The sequence below is a fragment of the Eubalaena glacialis genome, chromosome 3 (genome assembly GCF_028564815.1).
Source record: "Eubalaena glacialis isolate mEubGla1 chromosome 3, mEubGla1.1.hap2.+ XY, whole genome shotgun sequence".
NCBI lineage: Eukaryota > Metazoa > Chordata > Mammalia > Artiodactyla > Balaenidae > Eubalaena > Eubalaena glacialis.
This window is the reverse complement of record NC_083718.1, coordinates 106,654,028-106,679,175: the sequence shown is the minus strand read 5'-3', so window position 1 is coordinate 106,679,175 and position 25,148 is coordinate 106,654,028. Positions and strand designations below refer to the sequence as shown.

The window sequence follows — 25,148 nt, the reverse complement described above, 5'->3', positions numbered from 1 at the left end:
ACGTAGCCAAATTTCCATTTTTTACAGGTGAAAAAACTGAGGACTTGAGAGTATGTAACTTATTTGGAGTTACTTAATTACTGATTTTGCCCATTTCATGTTTTTTCTAGAATGTAGTCTAAGAGCACTGAATCGAATACTACATGATGAAATTCTTAATAAACCTATGGAAACACTTAAACTTGCTATTCCATCAGGGATATATACTCTTCAGAATAATTTACTCTATGTGGCACTGTCAAATCTAGATGCAGCTACTTATCAGGTATTTAAAATACATTTCTAGTAGTGTTTCTAAGAAAGAAAGAAACAAACAATAATATTAGCTGTTTTCTCTTTCAGGTCACGTATCAGTTGAAAATTCTTACGACTGCATTATTTTCTGTGTCGATGCTTAGTAAAAAATTAGGTGTGTACCAGTGGCTCTCCCTAGTAATTTTGATGACAGGAGTTGCTTTTGTACAGGTAACTATTCAAGATAAGTATAACTTTTACTTTTATCACAGTTTCAAAACCTCATTTTGGAGAATATGGTTCTGTTATTTGTTGAAGAAAATTAATGCTTATTCTCACAACTGACATTTTTTGAGGGCTTCCTTTGAGCAAGATACTACATTGGGACTGTAAATGACACAAAGAAGTAAAATCAAATTATCCGACGTAAAGAAATAAACAGTCTATTTAGGGAAATAAGACACTGTAGGTAAAACAAAGCTGATTTTTACTGAGTGTCTGGACATTTGAGATCAACCACTCCCTTCCTATTGTCTCTCAGCTTCCCTGATACCACTCGCTCCTGGTTCTTTTCACATCTTTCTAATGATTCCTTATTGGTTTCCTTCCTGGGGTCCTCTTCCTTGATATTCCCATTAGATATTGTGTTGTTGATAGGCTTGTTATTTCTCTTAAATTATGTCCTTAGTTTTGGAGATTTCATTCTTTCTGAAGGTTTTTACTAACACATATGCTTATAGCTTCTTGGTCTGTGTCATCAGCTCTGGTTATCACCTCTAGTTTCAGATTTATATATCTAAAAACACATTGGACATCTTTGTTTGGTTGTTCAATAGGCCTTATAAACTCAGTGTATCCAAAGCTACAGTTTACCTTTTCCCCACCAAACCTGTTCTTTATTTCTGTTTTTTCCAGTCATGATTTACTTAGCCTGAGAGTTGTCCTAGACTCTTCCTGTAGCCTGTACATCCAGTCAATCACTAAGACTTTCTGATTCTGCTTTCTAATACTTCTTGATTCTGTCCTTGTCTGTCTCTACTAACACTTCCCCATTTCATGCCTTCTTTGTGTCTCAAGTAATCTTTTGCCTCCTAATTGATTTTTTTTTTTTTTTAAACTTCTGTCTTACAATTCAGCCTCCACTTAGTCACCACTGTGGTCTATCTAAAAGAAATCCAATCATGTCAATCTCCTGCCGTCCAAAGCCCCCCTCCCCTACAGTCACTTTCCTCAGAGTGTGGTATGTATATTTTGAATAAATATTTCTAATAGTTATTTAAGTGGTTATTAGAAAAATATAATTGGCATATCAAATCCATATTTTCATAGATCCTGCTTAAGGTAAGGTAAAGTCGGTATTCAGTTTTTAAAAGTGAGGTATTTTAAATTAAAATATCAAGTAATTAATAGTTTAGGGAGAACATACATTTGACAAAAACCATGAAGATGATAGGGAAATAAGTGAAGTTTTAGGAACACTGATCTACAGAATAAAGCTCAGAATGGTTAGCATGAAATGGACCTTCCATAATGAAACAACAGCTCCATACTCATTTTTGCTGCTCCAACACTTCACACTCTGAATTTCTACAACTGAACTGCTTGTGGAGGCTATTTTGTGCATCTGTGCGTTTATTATACTCTTTCTCTCTTTTAGGGTATTTTTGAAATTATAAATTATAACAGTAATATCACTATGGGAAAAAAAAAATGATTCTAAGTTTTTCTCTCAAAAGCTCTCCTCTGCAATCCCCAAGAATGGTATTGGTTGCATTTTTACCTTAAGGTCTAAGAGTGGACTCTAAATATGTATTTTGTAAAATATTATAGGAATTAAACTTCAGTTTTGTTTTTCTTTTTGTTCAGTGGCCCTCAGATTCTCAAGAGCTTAATTCGAAGGAACTTTCAGCTGGCTCACAATTCGTAGGCCTCATGGCAGTTCTCACAGCATGTTTTTCAAGTGGCTTCGCTGGGGTTTACTTTGAGAAAATCTTAAAAGAAACCAAACAATCAGTGTGGATAAGAAACATTCAACTTGGTAAGTTTTAAATGTTTTCTAATATTATTTTTAAAGGATTATATTGTTATGTTTAAAGATTTCTATGTTTTTCTGTTTTTTTAAACATTTTTTGGCCACGCCGCACAGCATGCGGGATCTTAGTTCCCCAACCAGGGATTGAACCTGTGCCCCCTGCATTGGGAGCACAGCGTCTTAACCACTGGACCACCAGGGAAGTCCTATGTCTCTTTAATTAAATAAACCTTTTGTAAAAGCTGCTGTTGATGCAAATATCTGGCAGGGTTTTTGCCTTTTGAAAAACTGTATTTTAAATGAATGTCTTTTATTCAAGAATATGGAATTTTAGGTCTGTGCTCATAAGAGTGTATGAAGCCTGTTTCTGTCCTCACCATTTGGAGCCTTTGTCTTTGGTTGCTATGTTTTCCACAGATGTTGCAAATAACTTACATATTTTCCTCCTGGAAAAAGAGATTAAGATAGCAAATTTAATTATATGATACAGTGTTACCAGCTACAGTCACCATGTTGTATATCAAATCAGCACAATGTACACTTCAAATGTCTTAGAATTTTACTTATCAATTATACCTCAATAAAGCTGAAAAAAATAGATACTTAAATGGAGGAAGTTTGAAATGAAGAAATTTTTGTCTCTTTAAAATCTTACTATGCTTTTTTATTTCAAATTGTTACATTTTAGCTTTTAAATACTACAGCATTTTTCTAACTGAAGGTGAATAGTTTAAAAGAAAAAAGAGATTGAGAGATTGCCTTTGAATAGATATTTAAACTATTTGTATACAGTATTGTAACATTTAACTCCTCATACAAAGATTTCAGAATTTAGTATTCTTGTCATATTCATTTTGGAAGATGCTACATGTGAGAAGCAGCTCAATTGCAAATCAGCATGTTCTGTTTTAAGCCTCTGTCCCTGTGACTTTGGAGCTCACCTTTGAAACCATTGTTTTTTTCTTTGAAGCCACTGTTTTTTTCTTCACATCAGCTTAATAGCTATACCATGTTTCATGATAGCAGTCATAACAGGCCCTTCCAGGCCCTATACAGTGAATTGTCTGTAATCCTAATGGCCTGTATTTTAAGACAAACCTTCAAAATTTGATTAAAGTCCATCCTTTCAGCTGTTTTCACCTAATATGATAACAAACAGACTGAACCTTCATTTTATCACACAGTATTTATTTGTTTCTCTACAAAATTTGTAGAAATGTATCGTGTGTGTGTTTTTTTTTAAGAACTTCAAGGTAAATATTTTTGAAAACAAAATTAAATTAGCTTCCCTTTGTTCAGTTTGTCTAGAAGGCAAGTTCAGACTTGAAAAGCATTCACCATTTCAGAAAGAGTATATCTATAGCATAGTGGTTAAGAACTCTTGGTTTGGTAGTCTGACCACTCAAATCCTGATTTTATTACCTACCACGTGTGTGGCATTACAGAACTTACTTAACCTTCCTCTCTGCTTCCTCATCTATAAAATATACTTAATTATGGTACTTATTTCATATGTTGCTATGAGGATTAAATGAGATAATACATGTAAAGTGTTTAGAATAAAGTGCCTTGTGCTTTATTAGTGCCTAAGCACTTATGTCAGCTATTTACATTAATATGCAAATATCAGAAAAGAAAGAAATATTCAGGTTTGTATGAGTTGCCCCAAATTTTCTCGATTATGAGATAAAAATGAAAGGTCGGAATTCATGATTCTGTGGTATTACATGGATTTTTTATTCCTTTGTTTGACCTCACAACACAATCTAATGGTAATGGTAATAACTCAAAGTTCTGAAAAGGATACATAAATAAGTTATAGATAACTCGAGATTACAAAAACAAAACAATGTATAGAAGTTTTCAAACATCAACGGTCAAAGATTAGCTAATTGATAAGATCCAATATTAGCCACAGAATGGAGAAACAGGAACTCTTGTTACCTAAGGTTGCTAGGAGTACAGTCTTCCCTTGGTATCTGTGGGGGATTGGTTCCAGGACCGCCGTGGATGATCAAGTCCCTTGTATAAAATGGTGTATAGTGTTTGCATATAACTTATGCAATCTTCTCATATACACTGAATCATCTCTAGATTATTTATAATACCTAATACAGTGTAAATGCTTTGTAAATAAGTTGCTGTGCCGGCAAATTCAAGTTTTGTTTTTTGGAACTTTCTGGAATTTTTTTTTTACATTTTTGGTTCACGGATGGTTGAATCTGTGGATGCAAAACCTGCGAATATGGAGGGCCAACTGGTAGACTGATGTAACCTTATTGGATCTCAATTTGGGAATATATAACAAAATTTTAAATAAATTACAGCTTTAATGTAAAAATTCCATGTCTGGATAAGAATTTATCCTACAGATATAAATATTTATACAAGAGCACAAAGATAAATGTTCAAGTTTATTCATTTCAGCATTGGTTACAATTGTAAAAAATAGAAAACATTTAGAATACTGGTTAAATAAATTATCAATATGATTAAATGGTGTAGTGGTTAAGATCATAGACTTCAAAACCACTCTGCCTGGATTAAAATTTTGAATCCATCACTAACCAGCAACATGAATTTGGGCAAGTTTATTTAACCTCTCTTTGCTTCAGTTTCTTCATCTGTAAAATGAGCCAGAAGTGTCTACCTCATAGGGTTGTTAGGAGTTAACATACATAAAGCACTTAGTACATTTCGTTGCATGTGGCGTTATATGTGTATTTCGTACTATTATTGTCCGTACGATGGAATATTATACAACTGATAGAAAGAATGCAGTAGATCTGTACATACTGACATGTGTGTACTCTTCTGTACTCTATAAATTTTTTGTAATTATCAAGTGTTATTTTTATAATTAAAAAAGAAATGAATAATACCCTTGGAAGTGTTTATTTTTTTGATTTTGTATTATGCCAGTATTATTTTCATGTTCTAAATTAGACATATTAAAATGATAGAGTTGGCATAAATAAAATTTTAGAAAGAACATTTCACATCCCTTTTAGTTCTTTTTCACTGTGGAATACTTTGATTAGTTGTGGCTTTATAAAAAATTGCTTTACCCTGCAATCTTTGCATATCTTACCACAGACTGCCCCAAAGAGATGACCCCTGTAGTATCCATTTCTTTATTCATAGTTTAGGATTGCTCCAGGAAATCTTAGATCCAGTAGTCATGTGATAAGCTCTGTGGCAGAAGTAAGGGATTCAGCAGTGAATAAGACACATTTCAGGCTCTCACTGAGCTGACTTTCCCTAACAGTGAGACTTCAATAACAACATTCTGATGTTGCCTATGGCTGATGGTTTCTTAGCTCTAATTTTTTGTTTATTAATTATTGTACATCCAAAATTTCTAAATAAAGGAAAATACTGGACCACATACCTGAGCTATTATATCTGCATGTATGAATGTGAATATATGAAAATCTAGATCTAGTAAATAGGAAGATATAAGATACAATGAAATACACCAAAAGTGAGCATTTTACAAATATTTGAATGGGACAGCCATTTAGTCCTGGAATGTATACATTATATTTTTTCAGTCCTCCAAAGTTGGTAATCTCTGTTCTTTTTTATATTCCCATGTCTTTTTATTACAGTCATAATATAGTACTAAGTATACTTTTCTTAAGTTTATATAATTATACAAGTAAAAAAATTTTAAAGTAGTCTAATTTTATCAAAAAGGAAAAGTTAAGTTTAAAATTATTTGGAATGTTAATGGAAAAATATCTCTCCAGACAAACTAAATGATGTATGACATAGACTTTACTTTTTTTTTAGGTTTCTTTGGGAGTATATTTGGATTAATGGGTGTATATGTTTATGATGGAGAACTGGTATCAAAGAATGGATTTTTTCAGGGGTATAACCGGCTGACCTGGATAGTTGTTGTTCTTCAGGTAAAGCATTTAAAGTCTTACATTTATGCTAATAAATTTTATTTTAATATAGAGAATCAAAGTAGCTATGATATACTGATATGAGGAAAAAGGGTCCCTCCTATCAGTACTCTCATTATCTCTAGTTTATTCAGGGAAGTTAAAATAGAACTGATCTAAATGCCGTAATGAAAACTTATTTGAAAATGAATCATGAATGAACTTTATGGTATTTAAATTTAACATAACGAAAATGCAAGTTTAAGAATAAAAGAGTTGAAAGCTGAGGACAAATATAACTTGTAATTTTTCTACTGTTCTGATCATTTTACAAGAAGTCTGTGGTCAGCTATTTCAGGCTCAAGAAGCAGATCTAGATATTTAAATCTGTAACAGTTTATAGTTTATATTTTGGTTACATATTGGAGTATTCCTATCAAATTACCTCAGCTTATAACTTGAAATTATTCAAGGGTTGAGTAATTTCATCTTCAAAAAATACTTACTGAGTACTCTGGAGGATACAAAAATGAAGATAGAAGTCTCTGTCTTCACAAAGCCTTTCTCTAGAGGTATTTGAAGCTGTAAGAAACAAGGTCCCTCAGGGAGGATGGGTGAAGGTGGCAAAGGATAGTTGTGTTTTGAAAGCAGGAAGGATACTTCTATTTTAAATATAGGAGAAAAGGAGACAAGGGTAAGTGAAAATTCAGAGAAAATTTGAGGTAGAGATAGGGTAAGTCAGGAGAGTTTATGTATGATGGCTTTTATCCTATCAAGGAGGGAAGCTCTCTTTCCTTAAGAGGGGGCTAAAGACTTGAGAAAAATTTAAAAGGTTTGGTACAGTTGGTATGAGGGAGTAAATAGAGGAATGAGAACACTGCTAAGAAATACCAGGACTCAAACATCAATTTGTAGTGAGCTCACTTGGCATAATTTGTGACTTTCTCTCATAAAGCTTCTACCATTTGAAGACGTGCAGTGAAAGTGGGTAACCCAGACTTGGGAGCTGATATGTAGGGTTTGGTAGAAAACAAAACTATGAGATATGGTAAAACTTTGTTATTTAAGTAGCCACAATTTGGAATTTGAGAGGGATTTGGTAGAAAGTTCTTCACTCTCAAAGAGAATGATTAAAGTGCTTTAGGAAGAGTAATCTGACAGCAATGAAAGGTAGATTAGAATGGGAAGAAACTAGAGGAAGAAATCGAAGTTGGCTATTAAAAGGCTAGTAAAATAACTTTCAAGTTACAGTTTATTTTTAATCAAAAGTAAAAATATTTCACTAATCAGTGTGTCCAATTTTCCCACATTTGTCTGAACAAGTGATGTTTAATTACTAAATTGGATGAGGATAGATGTTTTATTCATAATATGGTCAAACTCCATTGTAACAAACTGCAGATTATGCTGGTAGTTATTTTATCAGATACCTTTTGAAATAAGGGGTCTATTGAACAAAACCTAGAAGTCCATTTGTTATGAGATGTTTAATAAAAATCACTTACTTTAATGGGATTAGATTATAGGACAAAGCCTAAAGCTTCATTGAGATTGTTTTGAAATGCAGTTTTATATATGTTTAATTTTTAAAATAATCTTTTAAAACTTCTGCAGGCACTGGGAGGCCTTGTGATAGCTGCTGTTATTAAGTATGCAGATAACATTTTAAAAGGATTTGCAACCTCTCTGTCCATAATATTATCAACACTGATATCTTATTTTTGGCTACAAGATTTCGTACCAACCAGGTAGTGTATTCTTTTCTATTTCTTTAAATCTCCAAAAGTATATAGAAAAATAAGAGTCCTTCATAAGATCTAATCTGAAAAATTTTGTTCTATTACAACTTTAGAAGAAATATAGTAAGATTCATTTAACTATCTTTTTAAAAAGGTTTCAAACTAAATGCATGAAAGAAAATCTAACACTGGAGAGCAATTTATACAATTTGGCTGGCCAGAATTTTCCCAATGGATCTGAATAGGTTTTTTCCCCCAAAGTTAAAAGTCATATTTTTAAAAGTTAATAAGTCATAAAAGTCATAAAATAAGTCATGTAATTACATTTTTAAATGAAGAATTTATATAGCTAAAGCCAAGAGAGTAGGTGACATTCTTGAAGAGGTTAGTTTGTTTATATAGAGAAGGTGGCTCATGAGAAAATTCAATTAGGTGGTGGCAGGGAGAAGAATAGTCTGAAAAAGAATTGCAAAAGGAATGATGGGTGAGGCAGGAGACCCAGGATCGTGTAGTGTCATGGATGCCAAGAGAGAAGACAGAGTGAGGAAGAATAAAGTGTAATAAAGTTCTATTTTTTTTTACAATTACTAATTTGTAATCCCAGAGTAATGAGATTATATTTTAACGGATTCCAGGATACCATTCGTGGTTTCCTCTAACTTCACTCCCCTCCTTATCTTCTCATTCTCTAAACTTCAGAGTACTCTCTTCATCTGTCCTTGGACTTCTTATATCTGCACTCACTCCCTTGGTGATCTCTATTCTCATGGCTTTAAATACCATCTATAGGCTAATAACTCTCAAATTTAAATTTGAATTCCAGGCTTTTATATCTAATTGTCTATTTGACATTTTTTTCAATGTCTAACTCATTCCCCATCTCTGTCAGGGTTTCCAGTTTAGTAAGTGGCAGCACCTTCATTCTTTCAGTTGCTTAGGCCAAAATCCTTTTTGACTTAGATAGGAACACAGTATATCCACAGTAACCTCAGAGAAGGCAGAGTCCATAGATATGGATATAGATAGATTTATAAGAGGAAGTTAAAATGTATGGAAATTTTTTATTTTCTTAGTGAAGTAAGGTCATCAGCTTCTCTTTACTCTTCTCTCACATGTCATTCTAATCCAGAAACAAATCCTGTCAACTCTTCCTTTTTAATATCTCCAGAAGCTGACCATTTCTCACAACCTCTACTGCTACCACCACGATCCAAGTCACCCTCATTTATCGTCTAGATTAAGGAAATAGTCTCCTGACTTGTCTCCTTGCTTCTTCTCTTCACCTGTGTCCCCGAATTTTCTCCATTCAGTAACCAGAATGATTCTTTTCAGTGTAAATCAGATCATACTCAGAAACCCTCTAATTGCTTCCCATGTCACTCAAAAGTTGTCACCATCGACGGCCTATTTGCTTTGGCTTTTAGCTACCTTTCTATCCTTACCTGATATTACTTTCCTCTTTTTTACCTTTTTTTAATTTTTTAATTTTTTTTTTTTGCTATTGTAACTTCTTTGCTATGGGCTTTGACTTGCCCTATTTTTCTTGGAAAATGCATCCCCTACATATTCACATGGCATACTCCCTCATGTCCTCAGATCTTGGCTCAAATATCTCTTTATCAAGAGATCTCTCTAAAAAAAAGCACCCCCTCTTCCAACATTCTTTCCTCCTGTCTTCAGAAGACTTAACACCATCTGATAATAAGTAAGCAAGGCTGGAGCTTGGCACATAATAGATACTCAGTATGTTTGTTGAATGAATGTTCAAGACCTTAAAATTTTAATACAGTTAGTAAAATTAATTTGTGTTAGTGAGAGTTAGTGAGATAGGATTGTGGGTGGAATTTGGTAGTAGAAAAATGTAATATGCTCATTCTATTTCTATATTGAACATTTATGGTTTGGTTCTTCTCTAGCAACTTGGACAATAGGTCTGGGACATGCATGTTGAAATCTGTAATTTTTCTGAGGCATGAATTTAAAAGTATTTGTTTTTAACTTGGTATGGGAATGAATTACTTACATTGAGACAACCGTAATAATTAGCACCTATGTCTTAGTGATGCTTTATTCCCTACGTATTAAATGGGGAAATTACATGCTTTAATATTATTTGAGAATGTTTGGAACTTGTAGATTTTTAGGGTAACTTAAAAAGGCATACCTTTTTCAAAAAAAATAAAACCTCAAATAAGGCCAAAGTGTTAACTTTAAATCTTCAAATCATGCAGGGAATAAAACAAGTAAATGATCAAGTAAACCAGCAGAGGAACAAAAGAGTAGGAGTTTTTCAGTAAGCTACATACCTGCGTTTGTAAATCCATGTTTCTGAGGGAGCATGTAAGGTATGTAGGGATGAAGCTAAAAAGAGAAAAGACAATGATACTGTTATTATTGAATGAATGAATGTTTTGAGAATATGCATAGGACACCAAGTCAGATGGAGAAGACAGGTTATTTTTCCTAAAATAGATAGCTAAGCCCTCCATCTTTATGTATTCTTACTTTTGTGGAGAACTTCTATTATCCAATAAATGCAATGATCTGTATTGTGAACGTAATAATATATTTTCCTTTGTTATCCCCATTTCACCTCCTGAAACAGTTTTTTGGTTTCTCAGAAGTAGTACCCCTGACCCCTGTACCTGCCTTTCTGATTGTTCCTTTGGTAACTGTCAGTCTTCACTCACTCTCTTATCTATCTCATCCACTGCCATGTCTTATCTGTCCTCTCTATGAAGATAACTCTAGATCCCTATTTTCAACTGACTGCTAGACATCTCTACTGATATATCACCAGTATTCCCTTTCCTTTTTTTTTTGTGCTCATTATTTTGCTTATTGGTATTACCATCCTTGTATTTAGGCTTGCTTATTCTTTTATCAAAAATTTATTGTGTCCACTATATGTCTGCCTGCCAGTGTACTAGATCCTGGAAAAACAGGAATGCCTGAATAAGATATGATTTTCTATCTTCAAGGAGGTCCGAGTGACTGGAGAGACAGGCATGAGAATAAATTATAACTGTGATCAATGCAGCAATGGAAGTATATACCCAATTCCATTAGAAAGAGGGAGCTCAAATCCTTGAAATATTAAATTCTGATAGCTTTTTCCTTAACAAAATTTTTTCTCTCAGAACCACCTAAAAAATAGCTGGCTTGGGAAGCAGGGGTTTCCTGACAGCAGATAGTCTAGTACAGCGGTCCCCAACCTTTTTTGGCACCAGGGACCAGTTTTATGGAAGACAGTTTTTCCACAGCCTTGGGAGGAGGGATGGTTTCGGGATGATTCAAACACATTTATTGTGCACTTTATTTCTATTATTATTACATTGTAATATATAATGAAATAATTACACAACTCACCATAATGCTGACAAGAGGCGGAGCTCAGGCAGTAATGCGAGCGATGGGGAGCGGTTGTAAATACAGATGAAGCTTCGCCCACTTGCCTGCCGCTCACCTCCTGCTGTGCGGCCTGGTTCCTAACAGGCCAGGATTGGGGACCCCTGGTCTAGTAGGTCCTGTTAGAGATATCATACAGTGGGTTCCTACAGTGGGTAGAAAGTTGGATCAGACAACTTTCCACCTGAGCATGTGATTCTATGTAATTCCAGATTTCTGGAAAGTTAAGAGAAGCTCATAATGATTGACAAAGAAAGTGCTCAGTCAGAAGCTTATGCAGCTTAAATAGTTACCAGATATTCCTGTGGTAGTAATTTTATTCAAGATATTTACATTATAGGAAGTTTTATGTTCTCTTAATCTTATATGTATACATGTATTCAAGGCTTTTGAAAAGTTACACATCTGCATCAACACTAGATTTATCATAACAGATAATGATTAAGCTCCCTATATATGCTAGGTACTAGGAATATAATGATGAATGAGGAACACATGGTTGAGCAGGGGAGTAGAATGTAAATAACACATTATTTACTACAGTGTGATAAAGTGTTACCATAGAGTAACTCTGCTTAGGGGAGTTAGTCTTGGAGACTTAAGACCTGAGTTGCTATGAATAAGCAGTTTCCTTGGGAGGGACACTGCAGGCAGAGGAATAGCATCTACAAGGATACTGCCCTGAAAGGCATGTTGTGTTCACTAAATGGAGTGGTTGAATTATAGATGGGGTGGGGTGGAGTGTGGGAGATAAGGTTGGAAGGACCATATTATGAAGGGCCCTTTAACTCATAATAAGGATTAGTGATCTTTTTCCCTTATAGAACAATTTTGTTTTTTTGAGGCAGGGGAATGACTTCAAACTGTTAATAAAAACTTTAAAAGCACGACCAATTCATGTCCCTGTAACAGCACTTTGAAGAATATACATGTTAAAAGTTAACTGATATTCCAGTTTACATTCAGTTTGAGTTCCAGTACCAGTTTAAATTCATTTCCTGTTTATAGTAAGGTATATTATATATATGGAAGAAACCAAGTCTTCCTGCATTCAGTCTTATTTCCTTTTGTAAAGCATCCTATAAAAATCCCGAGTTTTGCTTATTACTACCTTGTATTTTAAACTGAACTTTACTGTGGTTTGAAAAGAATGCAATTTTCCCTTTGTATATTCAAATTAAAAAAAAATTGAGATCTCTTATTATTCAATGTATTATAGGCAAAAGGCACATTACAATGAAATACTATATATACATATATGTGTAACTGAATAACTTTGCTGTATACCTGAAACTAACACAATATTGTAAATTAACTATACTTCGATTTTAAAAAATGGTTTTGAAAAAAGATGAAATACAACATTTTATACATCTTTGCTTTGGGAGACTACAGTATATAGCACAGTGGATGAAAGTGCAGGCTTGGCTCTAGAGTTAAACATACCTGAGTTTGAATTCCATCTCCCACTTCAAGCTGTGGGACTTTAAGCAAATCATTTAAATTCTCTAAACCTGTTTCCTCATATATAAACAAATGAGGACAATGCTAGTCCTTCTTCATAGGGTTGTTGTGAAAACTAAATGAGATAATGCATGTAAAACACTTAGCTAAATATATGGAATATAGTAAGTACTCAGTATTTGTTAGCCATGTTTCTGGAACATTTTGTCCCAAATTATATTTGTTTTTATAGTAAAGAAATATAACTTGTTTTGTTTTTAATCTGATTTTCTCTTTTTCATTTTTTCTTCATCTATTTAGTGTCTTTTTCCTTGGAGCCATCCTTGTAATAACAGCTACTTTCCTATATGGTTATGATCCTAAACCTGCAGGAAATCCCACTAAAGCATAGTGGTAATACTATCTTTATCTGGTTTTTCACAATGGTGCACTAGGAATCTCAACATTAATCCTGCACAGAGGACTTCTACAGATTCTAAGAAAAAAAATCATCATGCTGAATCTGATCATAATGTTCAAATGGTTTGAAAATATAAAAGTTTAAGGATAAAATATATGTATATGTAACAAAATGCCTATTGCATCTAGAAATCAAAACTTGAAAGTATTTCCAGGGATTAGAGTAATTATTGGAGGAAACTTGAAATCTGAGTTTAAAAAGATTTTATGTTTTTGATTGCTGCAGAAATATCCTATGCATTCTTTGCAAGAGCACACAACAAATGTCAGACATCAGTTTTGCAAATTAGATATATTTAATCTTATTAAATGTTTTTTATCTTACTCTTTCTGTACAGATATGTCAAATAACATGGATATTCAAAGTTTGAAAATTATAATTACCTATAAAGCTGTGAAGAAATAGAAGGATGATTTGAAAAACATTTTCATGTAGCTCAGATTTTTATATTTATACAGAAGATTACTAAACAAAGGATTGCTATATGTTGCAAATGTTCAACTGCATAAAAATTGATAAAGTAACATTCTGGGTCTGATTTGTCAGACAATAAAATTCATATTTAAATTTAATGTAAAGAAATATACACATCTATTTCTCCATCTACATTTTAAGATCTTTTAGTGCTTCAGAACTGCTGGAAGCAAGCAATCCAGTTGTTCCTGTGCTAGATAGTAGCCAGTTTTACACTAATGGAGTTTTGTCCTTAATCTCTTAATTGTATTTTTCTGTAAATCAGATAAATCCTTAATATTACTTTAAAATAAATTTCTGTGTGTGTTAATTTCCATTAAAGTTTTAAAATGTAATTTAAATACTCATATAATAATTTAAAATAATAATTATTGTCTAATGTCTCCATTTGGAGAATTATGAACTATCAAAGCATATACTGTATATAACTAGAGCATTTTTAGATGAATATTTTACTCATTGATCTGTAAAAACTTCTTTTAATCTACAACTGTTGACAAAACAACCAAAAAAGTAGTAGTACAGATATCAATAAATTGAGACCAAAATGACTTTTCTTGGAGACATTCCAGATTGCCATGATATTACATTATTTTAAATGGCACTATAAGTATAAATTCAAGGCTGCTCAGAAGAACTTTCTAGGCCTCACATAAACCCACCATTCCCAGGAATTCTCTGATGCATGTCTGGGAGAGGCAGCCGAATTCTGAATTCCCTTTCTGTGGCCCTACAAAAGCTGCCAGGGAGGAGCCACAGCTTTGCTTTACAATAGTGGTTTCCTTTCCATTTGATTAGCACTGGAGTTGAGATTGAAAATTACATGAGTTATTTAATAAGTTGGTTCAGGGAGAGAAAATATAGCAGAAATGATCAAATGAACTGGTGGGCACAAATACTTTCTAAAATTGGAATATGGGTTTAATTCAATTATTGACTAGAGACAGAATTACCTATTATGTATAGGAAGTAATTTATTTTTTTCTTTCATACATTATATATTTTTAAAAGTCTCCTGTTCTAATAGTATAAATCTGTAAAAAATAAATATTTTTATATAATTCTAATGGATTTTGTTAAACAAAATTTGGCTGAAAAATACTATGTTACAAACTGTTGGCTACTCTTGGCTAATTAGGACTGGCTGTGTTACTTTGCTGAGGCAAACCTAGCCTCTACAGGACAAAAGCCATACAGAGTTCTAAAAAATGCTTAAAGTTACAAAGTATTTTAAATTAATTTGCTGGTGATTCCAAGTTGGCACCACGCAAACTTTCTGGAACTCTGACTTATGACTTTCAGTGACCACCTTTTAGAGTATTTATTTAATAACTTTACCACAATTTGAGAATGGTGTTTTTAGCCTGTAACAACATTCAGGTTTACATCTTATTACTTACTGCTAAGGGAAATCTAAATCCTATAATGCACAGAATTCTAGACTAAATATAAAGATTTATGTTCAGCTCACACTGAAGTACTGGTTGGGTACTTATGTGTTAATTCGGTGTGCATTCATAATTAATTGTTAATTCAGGTTTAGTCTCTCAATTTTAACACTTCAAAAAATGATACAGCAAATTATTGGACATCAGACATGTTAGTTACAATAGTAATATATTTTCAGGTGTCCAAAATAACACAATTTTCAAGATTCCCACCAAAGTTTATAAAATGTAATCAAGAGTTCTGAGAAAGGGCAAAATAGTCTATTTTCAAAGTAAACTTTTATTAGACCGGCATAATTTATATTTTGCTTTTCTAGTAGGTTTGAAAACGTTATTAGAGATTTGGTTGTGTAGTTTATGATTCATAAAGAAATAATCATATTTGAGAAGGTGGACCTGTATCCTAGATCATGTCATATATACAGATAATGCTGTTTTCTTCTGTGTGTGCTGTGTTTTGATGACCTCCAGAAGCCTTATTGTATCAAATCTTTTATAATGATGACTCCTTGATTATTTAAATTCTTATACTTTTTAGAGTTTACATGTTACTACTTTGTTCATTATAAAAATGTGCTAACTCATGGGAGAAGAGTGCCAATTGATAGTTCTATAAAATTTAAGAATATGGTATTTTGGAAGAAAATTTTGAAATGCAACATGTAGATGTATCAACACAGTAATATTATCAATTCTATAATAAGTGATTTTTAGAGACATTGTAGACTACTTTTATGGTGGAAAATGTAGTTTAGAGATGCAAAACTTAAATGTTTACATCAAGTTATATTGAATGTCACAATTTCATAGAAGGAAAGGTGGTTTGATATTTAAACTAGATTCTAAGGAGACAGAATCTGAGTGGAAACTAATTGACTTTGTGCTCAGTAGACTTAGTGTAATACAAACTGTTCTTAAGAATTGATACACTTTTCCTACATATCAAATTATTAGACTTTTAACATGTCATTGTATAGTCACTCACCTGAGTTTTGTTGTTTTTAAAAACAGGGTTTAGCATCACTCATTTTATTTACACTTTCGTTGTTATAATATTTAATTACATGTGAATGTATGCTCTACATAAGAAAAAGTTTATAAAAGTTATTTATGCTATATTGAAAGTCATCTTAAGGATCTCCCAGATATGTAGCATATTTAAAGTAATTATAGGACCAAAGAAAAAGCACCTTTATCAAAATCTGGTCCTATGTGCCTTGCTTTACCAAATACCTGACTTTTCTGGAGGACAATACTGTAATTCACAATTTTGGACACATAGGCAAAATTAGGATGTTTTAAGAATAACTATAATTCAATTTTTTCGTTGTTTCAACATTTGCTATTTAAATCCATTATCTAACAGAACATTAAAATAGGTATATTATACAAGTATTAGTGAACAGAACTTATTTAAATAAATTATGGTACTATTGCTCCATCATTGAAATTTTGAAACTTTAACAATTGTATATAACTGTCATTTTGGTTTTTTATTTCTTATTATAAGATATAATTTACTGTGATTTTTAAACTATTTTTTTAATGATTTGGATTCTGAATTTGTCTATATGTGTATTTCATTTGTTTAGGAAGATTCTTTTGGGTTTGGGGCTGTGATTTGTATATTTAAATTTTTTACGGACATAATTCAAAGGAATCTGTAAATTGGTCTTTTGTTAAATGGCTTTTTAATTGATAAATTTCTCTTTGTCATTGTTTGGTATCCAGTTATTATCTATTCAGTAGATTTATGGAAATAGATTATTTTCATAACTATGTAAATTTTTTCCTATATTTCCTTGTTTCCCTATTCACCTGTGCTTGACTTAACCATGAATTAGTCTCCTCTCTATATATCAAAAATGACTCACTGAGCCTTTCCCTACCTCTCTAGTTACCTTTATCATGTGTGTGATCTTCCTTTTTACTAGCCTATGCCCTAGCATGAAAGGCTGGATTTTATTTAAACTCGTTAGAATTTCTCTACCTGTATGATGATAACAGTCTAAAATTTTTTTGCTTTAAATATCTCTTTGCTAGCCTCAAAGTTAAGAAATTACAGTAATTGGTATATATTTTTTTCATATATTTTTTTTGGCCGCGCTGCACGGCTTGCGGGATTTTAGTTCCCCGACGGGGGATCAAGCCCGTGCCCCCGGCAGTGGAAGCACGGAGTCCTAACCACTGGACTGCCAGGAAATCCCCAATTTTCTTCATAATTTGAATATAATTGCTTGTATTGTGACTATCCAATGCATAGAGATCAAATGATAAGCAATATAAAGGATTTTATTTCCACCTTTATTACTGAAGTAACCTTGTACAAAATGCTGTTTTAAAATGTTACTAAAATAAGAATATCAGCATTAAAATGTATACTCTTCTTTGGTATCTTCTCATGAGAAGCACTAACTGAAAATCTTTAAATATTTTTTTTATTGGAATACTTTTGTTCAAAGTATATCAAAATCCTTGAATCCTGTGCTATGCAAATACACCTCATAATCTAAATCTTATAGATACCACTGCCATTCAACAGTCAGATAGTGACCAGCATTAGTAATCATAATTGTCTTTCTTACTGTTCTTAAAAAGAGAATTTTTTCAAAGCAGGATTGATTACATACACATTCCAGAGGAGAAAATATCAGAGGAAATAAATTGCCGAACTTCAAATCCCAAAGATTTGAAATTGTACTATATAGTAGAGTGTCTTGGTGACTATAAATTCAGAGGTTCCCCAAATTCACCTTCAGGTTCAATAATTCACTAGAAAGAACTCACTGAAAGCTATTATACTTATAATCACATTTATTCCAGAGAAAGAATACAAATTAGAACCAGCCAAAGGAAGAGACACATAGGGCAGAGTCTAGGAGGGGTCCAAACTCCAGTCGTCCTTTCCAATTGTCCACTCCCTGTGGGGTCTTAGACAATATTATATACTCTGGCCACAATTTATGATACTACACGGGAGTACTGCCAGTCGGGAAAGTTCACCCACGCTTTGGTGTTCAGATTTTTACTGAAGTTTTATTATGTGGCATGACTGATTGATTCTTTGCACACATGGTTGAACTCACTCTCCAGCCCTGACCCTCCCTGGAGAACTAGCTGACCTCAGGCTCTAGGGGCTCATGTTACCATAAATTATCAGATGTGATTTGAGGAGCCCAACATGAATAACAAAGAAAGACACTCCTCTCACTGGGACCTCCTGACGATGAAGGCCAGAACTCTTTGGGTAAGGCCAAATTCCTTACACAGTGGCCATTCGTCTCTAATACACATTCTTCTGAACTGATGAGGATGACACAAGCAATGACAATTGTTTATGGAGACATTTATACATTGTCATTTTTAATTTCAGAAATTTTGTGAAATGATTCTGAACATATGACTCGAGGGCAGAAAAACATAATCAGATACAGTGCTAAGTAGCATATGTAGTATTTATTTAGTTTTCAGTTCTGATATTTAATTACAATTTTATTAAATGGAATATTTAAAAGACAAATTTAAAAATTATAAACTTTTAATCTATGCTGTATATTAACATACAATTTTGAGCTAATTTTATTTATTTATTTATTTAGAAGCTCTAATTGGCTTTTTTGACGATTCATGAATTGGGCAGCATCCCATCTAGCAACTAGAAGGGTGCTCCCTGAGCTAATTGTAAATTACCAGTAGTCATCACTTTAGGTTGGCTCATAATAGGCCTTCACTGTTAACTGACAGCTCCACATTTCCAGTCATCCTTTATTGGGGTTAAGTATCAGCCCTCCATTGGATCTAATCAAGTTTTTTAATTTATGCATTTATTTACATTTATTTATTTAGGGTTTCTAATATGTTAAAAGTAACTTCTTTAAAACAAACAGTAATGATATTCCTTTGGGAATAGTTTACCTGAGATACACACTTTCATCCTTTTTTAACTTGAACTTACTGAGGATTTAAAAGAATAATGAATGCTGTTACAGTGTTTTGGGTAATCATCCGAAAATTCACTCTAAAAAAATGTACTTTAAATGTAAAGTATTTAAAAGGCTTAGTTAAAAGTGTTAAATCAGACTTCACTTGTATATTTTAAACAAAATCTGTGGATGTGAGTTTATGTGTTTGTTCTTTCTTTTAAAAAACACTGTATATACAAAAACACAATTTCTAATAATTGAGGGTTTAAGTTTTCTCCTTTAGGCTGAAGTTTTATTATGTTCCATTTTATTTTATTTTGCTTGGATAGTAAATACAGCAATTAAAAATTATGATGCTAAGTGCTTTTTCTAATATATGCAAGCTGCTTCAATAGGTTTTTAAATATTATAGCAACAGTAATGTTTCTTGGATGCTAATAGGATTACAGAAAATGACAGAGGTGAGTTTATGTTTCATTTTACGGCTGTTTCAAAATATTGCTATGAATTCTAAAATTTTAAAATCTGAAGCTTACTTTGGATGTTATATATATATAATGCCCCAAATTTTCATTACTTTATATTTGCCTCCATTCACCTTAAAGGCCTTTTTGCCGTGCCGCAGTTTGCGGAATGTTAGTTCCCTGACCAGGGATTGAACCTGGGTCTCAGCACTGAAAGCACGGAGTCCTAAGCATTGGACCGCCAGGGAATTCCCCTGTTTTTGTTTTTAATATTTCGTTTTTATACTATTATTGCCGTTTTAATGACTTCAATCATGCTATGATAGATTGTCAGCTTAGTTTTGAAAAATTCATGGGTCATCTCCGTGTACTCACAAAGTAAGCATTGTTAAAGACCTTTTTTTTTTAATTTAAATTTTCCCCAGCTTCTCATTTTGAAAAAATTTTGAAGTATATAAAAGTTGAAATAATAGTATACCCATTTGCCCTCCACCTGAATTCAACAATTATTAACATTTTGCCATACTAGCTTTATCAGGACACTTCTAAAAATATGGACATTTTTCTAATTAAATTCAATCCCATTATCACACTTAAGAAAATTTAATTTGATTGTATCATCTACGTTCATATTCAGATATTTCCAGTTGTCTCAAGAATGACCTTTTACAGTTTTTTTGGCGTTGATCCAGGATTCAGTTGAGGTTCATACTTTCTATTTGATTGTCTCTTTTAGTCTAGAAGATCCTTCTCTGTACCCCAATGGCTTTTTTTTCCCCATGATGCGACTTTTTGAAGAATCTAAGTCACTTGGCATCTATCCATGATCTGTCAATATCCTTGATTTGTTCCCTTTATTCTTTGCATTTCCTTCAAACTGGAAGTCTGTAGGTTTGATTAACTACAGGTTAAATGTTTTGGGAAAGAATATTTCATAGATTATCTTGTAGGTTTTATATTGTATCACATTAGAAGACACATAATTCTAGACTGTCTCATTATTGATGATAATCATTCAGTCAAGGTGGTGACTAACAGATCTTTCCATTGTAAAGGTCATTTTCTCCCCTTAGTAATTAGTATTCTTTAGGGTAATATTTTGGCACCATGGGAATGTTCTTTTTCCTACCAGCCTTTCATTCAATGGTTTTAGCATCAACTGATGATTCTTTTTTTTTTTTTTAATTAATTAATTTATTTATTTTTGGCTGTGTTGGGTCTTCGTTTCTGTGCGAGGGCTTTCTCTAGTTGCGGCGAGCGGGGGCCACTCTTCATCGTGGTGCGTGGGCCTCTCACTGTTGTGGCCTCTCTTGTTGCGGAGCACAGGCTCCAGACGCGCAGGCTCAGTAGTTGTGGCTCACGGGCCTAGTTGCTCCGCGGCATGTGGGATCTTCCCAGACCAGGGCTCGAACCCATGTGCCCTGCATTGGCAGGCAGATTCTCAACCACTGCGCCACCAGGGAAGCCTGATGATTCTTAACTGAATCATTTATCGCACTGAGGTGCAAAATAGTGATTTAAAATTTTTTAATTCTCTAATTTTCTTCTACATTTATTATATAGTTTCTATTCCTCTATTTTAAAAAGACTATTTTCCCTCCTTTCTTGTTCCCAAAGCCCTCTTTTTTCTTTCCAGATATCACTGTCCTTAATCTTCAATGTAAATATTATAGCTAATTACAGTCACAGTTTTGTTGTTTTGTTTTTTTGTTTTTTTTTAGCTGCACCTCACGGCTTATGAGATCTTAGTTCCCTGACCAGGGATCGAACCCAGGCCCTTGGCAGTGAGAGTGTGGAGTCCTAACCACTGGACCGCCAGGGAATTCCCCAGTCACATTTCTTTTTGATGTTCATATTGTAAGCCAGTAGCCAGTGGAGGTCACTAGAAGCTAGCTTCTGTTCTTTTAGACATGACCACATTAGTCTTTGAGGGCCTCCTTGCTTCAGGTACAACAATATGTTCCAGACTTGCCTCGTATTCGTATCCTGTTCCAAAGCTGGGGAATATCAGCTATTTCTCCAAGGAGCCCTATCTATTCCTTTTAGGGGGAATGGAGTTTGAACTCCATTTGCTTATGGGCCATATATCAGTGGGCAGAGCTAGGAAATAACATTTTTAAGAGTTCATGAATTTAAATCAATGTTTACAATTAAAAATAAGTATTACAAGCTTTTTTTCTTATTTTATATTTTGCCTCTCTTTTCTCTTACAGTGAAAATATTGGTTCTGAGTAACATTAACTTATTTGCTTATATGTTTTATTATATAGCTTATGTTTCAGCACTACAATACCAGTATTACTAATGGAAAACATATTGAATAAAATTTAAGATCTCTTTGCAGTTCTCTTTGTCCTTAGAATAACAGTCCACTAAGAGTACAGTGTTCAGAAGTTAATGTAAATTACTATTTTCTCTACATGGTTATGCTATCACTGTGATAGAACTAGTTTAGTTTGTTTTTGTTTGTATTCAATTTTATATTTAATTTAAAAATTTTATTGCTTTTGAATACGTGAAACATTTACATGGTTCAAAGTTAAAATTATATAAAAAGTATACTCAGATTAGCCAAGCTGCCATGCCTATGCTTCCACCCCATTCCTAACCACCTCCTATAGATAATTATTTTCATTAGTTGCTAGTTTATCTTTCCTGTGTTTCTTTTTAAAAAATAAATGTGTGTACATTGCTATATTTATTGCATTTCTTTCACCATGTGGAGTGTGTTCCTTGCTTTTAAAATTTCTTTTTATGTTTAGAAAGGGTTTTCTGTTCTAGTGGTTACCTTTTTACTGATAACATTTTATGTAATGCCATGAAAGACCTCTTTTTGCTTGTTTAAGCTTCTACTGTTGTTTGCCGTTTTAAATGTTCTTTGACTCCCATCTAATTGCCTTTGTGACAACCAATGAACTTATTCTACTCCTTCCTCCCATCTTCTCATATTTTTTAGTTGCCTTATTTCTATTCGAAATGTTTTAGAACATATAACATTTACACACTATTTTTTCACCCTAGTCCCTGCATTTGTTATAAAATTAAATATATTTTAAGTATATTTAATACTCTTCACCAGTACTTTAGCTGAAGGCTCCCCAATCAACTCTTGGCTGGATGAAGCTCTTCTAGTATAGTACTCAAGGAGGGCTTGTAAGTACAATATTCCTCAAGTTCTAGCATGTTTAAAATTTCTTCTAGAGCCTAGATACTTTAAGTACAGCTTGATGAACTATAAAATCTTTGGCTCACACTTTGAGTTTTTTTGAAAATGTTGCTCCATTGTTGTGTTGCTTGGTGTTATTGTCAAGAAATCTGGCACCATTTGATTTTTTTTCCCCCTTTGGAAAAAATACTAAGTTTGTTGTTGTTTTTTTCCTGGAGGCCCAGATAATTTTTTCCATGTCATTTTCTCTCTGATCCTTATTTTCTCTTTTTTTCATTATAGCTGATTTATTCCTCTCCTCCATGTTCCTTATTTTCATGTGTATCTGTTCTCTCTTAGGAACCCTGTAATTTAGTTTTCATTTTTTTAGATGATTTTACTTTTTCAGTAAATTGCCTGAGTTTGATCAACTCTCATCTTCCTATTGAGTTTTTAACAGTTTGTTACATTTTTTTCACATCTGCAATTGCTCATTTAATGATATTTAATTCATATTGGAGTGATGTATATAGTTTTCCTCTGCTTCATATTTTCTAGAGGGTAGTATTTTCCATTAATTTAAAAGTTTTTATTTTCTGTTTTCTTTTTATAGTAGCCTTTTATGGGGTTTTGGTGGCTTTTTCTGTCCCTCGTAAAACATGTAGGATTTTCTTGGATCAGCAAGAACAGATTGTTCTACAGAAGGAAAGCTTGAAAGAATGTAGGTGACTGTTTCATAGTTAAGGAGGCCCTCTTCTGTTTGTATGGTGAAGTGCAGTTTCTTTAATAAACGGCACATTTGGGGGGATTGGATTCTGCCATACAATCTTGTTTCTTCAGGAATATTTAGCTTCAGCCACTTGCCCTTCTCTCCAAGGGATTTCTCTCCCTTCCAAAGTGCCTCATGAAGTGTTCTCATAAACTTTCCAAATACTGGTTCTTGCCTGTTTTCAAGCCTGATTATTCACCTTCTCATTAATTTTGGGAACTTCAGGATCCTTCCAAATCACTCCATTTTGCTTATGTTAGCTAATGCTAGTTTCTGTTGACTATAACCAAAGAACCCTAACTGACACATCAACCTCTTAACGTAAAGTTTGTGAATCTTCAAAACCCCAAATCACACAGAAAGCCACAAGTATATGTACAGTAAGTCTGTTACAAGACTCATCTCTTGTTTACTATTGCAGCTCTTCTACCACAATGCCTGGGACATTCTGGACATTCAATATCTGCTAAATTTCTCTTATTACCTTTTTTACAACAGCACTTACCACAATTTGTAATTATCTTCATTTTGTGTTTGTTTTATAACTCTGTCTCCCAGTATAATTAAGCTCTACGTAGATAAATATCATGTCATCTATTGATGTATCTCCAGTGTCTAGTAAAACTGTGGCAGACACTTAGAGGTACTCAAATATTTTTTTGAATGACTGAACAATAATCAGTTGTTAAGGATGATAAAACTGGTGCAGCTAGATGAAGTATGATTTTGAAAAAGGTCAGAGTAACCACACAATAAATGAACTTACCAACCCTCCCTATCCATCCAAAACAAACTCCTGGGGATTTAACTATGAAATCTATCTCATCTTACTTTCTCTAAAGAGCTTTAAGTCTGTTTCAGTAAGAGAATATTTTAAAACAAATGTTGAGTTTACTTATTGAGGAAACATGTAACTTGAATTATCAGGCTAAAATGCCTTTCTTCTCCCTTCCATGGAAACTGATTTGTTTTCTATTTCTAGTCAGTTATCGAAATAGAAAGAAAAGTCAATCAAATTTATTTTTTAACATTTTAAAATAATTTCAAGCTTACAGAAAAGTTGCAATAATAGTACCAAGAACATACACTCCCTTTACCCTGTGTATTAGTTATCTATAGCTGTGTGCCAAATTACCCCAAAGCTTAGTGGCTTAAAACAAGTACTTTTTATCTTACAGTTTCTGAGAGTCAGGAAACCAGGAGTAGCTTAGCTGGGCAGGCATAGCTCAGGGTTTCCTGAAGTTGCAGTCAGGATGTTGGCATGGGTTGCTGTCAGCCAAAGCCTTGAGCAGGACTGGAGGACTGGCTTCCAAGATGACTCACATATCTGTTGGTGGAAAGCCTCAGTACAGGCTGCCTAAGTGTCCTCATGACATGGCGGCTGGTTTCCACTAGACTTGGGTCCTGAGTGAATGAAAAAGAGAAAGCTAGCGGGAACATGCAGAGCCTTTTATGACCTAGCCTACGAAGTCAGATACATCACTTCTACAATATCCTATTAGATAACAGAGAGTCACTAAGCCCAGCCCACACTCCTGAGAAGGAGAATTAGACCCCGCCTCTTCCAGAAGAGAATATCACTGAATTTGTGAACATATCTTAAAACCACCACACACAAATTCACTATTTTTTAAATCACCTTGCCATTTTGCTTTATCACTCTCTCAACCCCCTCCTCTCACATACATACATGGT

At 33.4% G+C, this 25,148-nt stretch overlaps 1 protein-coding gene and 1 long non-coding RNA gene across 3 annotated transcripts in view; one reads left to right on the top strand and one right to left on the bottom strand.

Annotated features, from left to right (window-relative positions):
• Window positions 1-13,285, top strand: part of SLC35A3 (solute carrier family 35 member A3) — a 41,060-nt gene extending 27,775 nt beyond the window's left edge. Inside the window, 6 exon segments of the mRNA XM_061183804.1 lie at window positions 111-265; window positions 343-465; window positions 2,101-2,272; window positions 6,062-6,180; window positions 7,774-7,907; window positions 13,071-13,285. Coding sequence (XP_061039787.1) covers window positions 111-265; window positions 343-465; window positions 2,101-2,272; window positions 6,062-6,180; window positions 7,774-7,907; window positions 13,071-13,161 — 794 coding nt within the window. The 3' untranslated portion in view covers window positions 13,162-13,285.
• Window positions 4,247-24,849, bottom strand: LOC133087035 (uncharacterized). Of its 2 annotated transcripts, none has more exons than XR_009700373.1 (4): window positions 24,630-24,849; window positions 10,205-10,259; window positions 5,358-5,459; window positions 4,247-4,288 (listed from the first exon to the last, which is right to left on the bottom strand). It is a non-coding gene; the product is annotated as an uncharacterized LOC133087035 (long non-coding RNA). The 2 variants fall into 2 exon arrangements; XR_009700374.1 differs by lacking the exon at window positions 24,630-24,849 and adding an exon at window positions 11,268-11,356.
• Window positions 24,850-25,148: the final 299 nt, after the last annotated feature.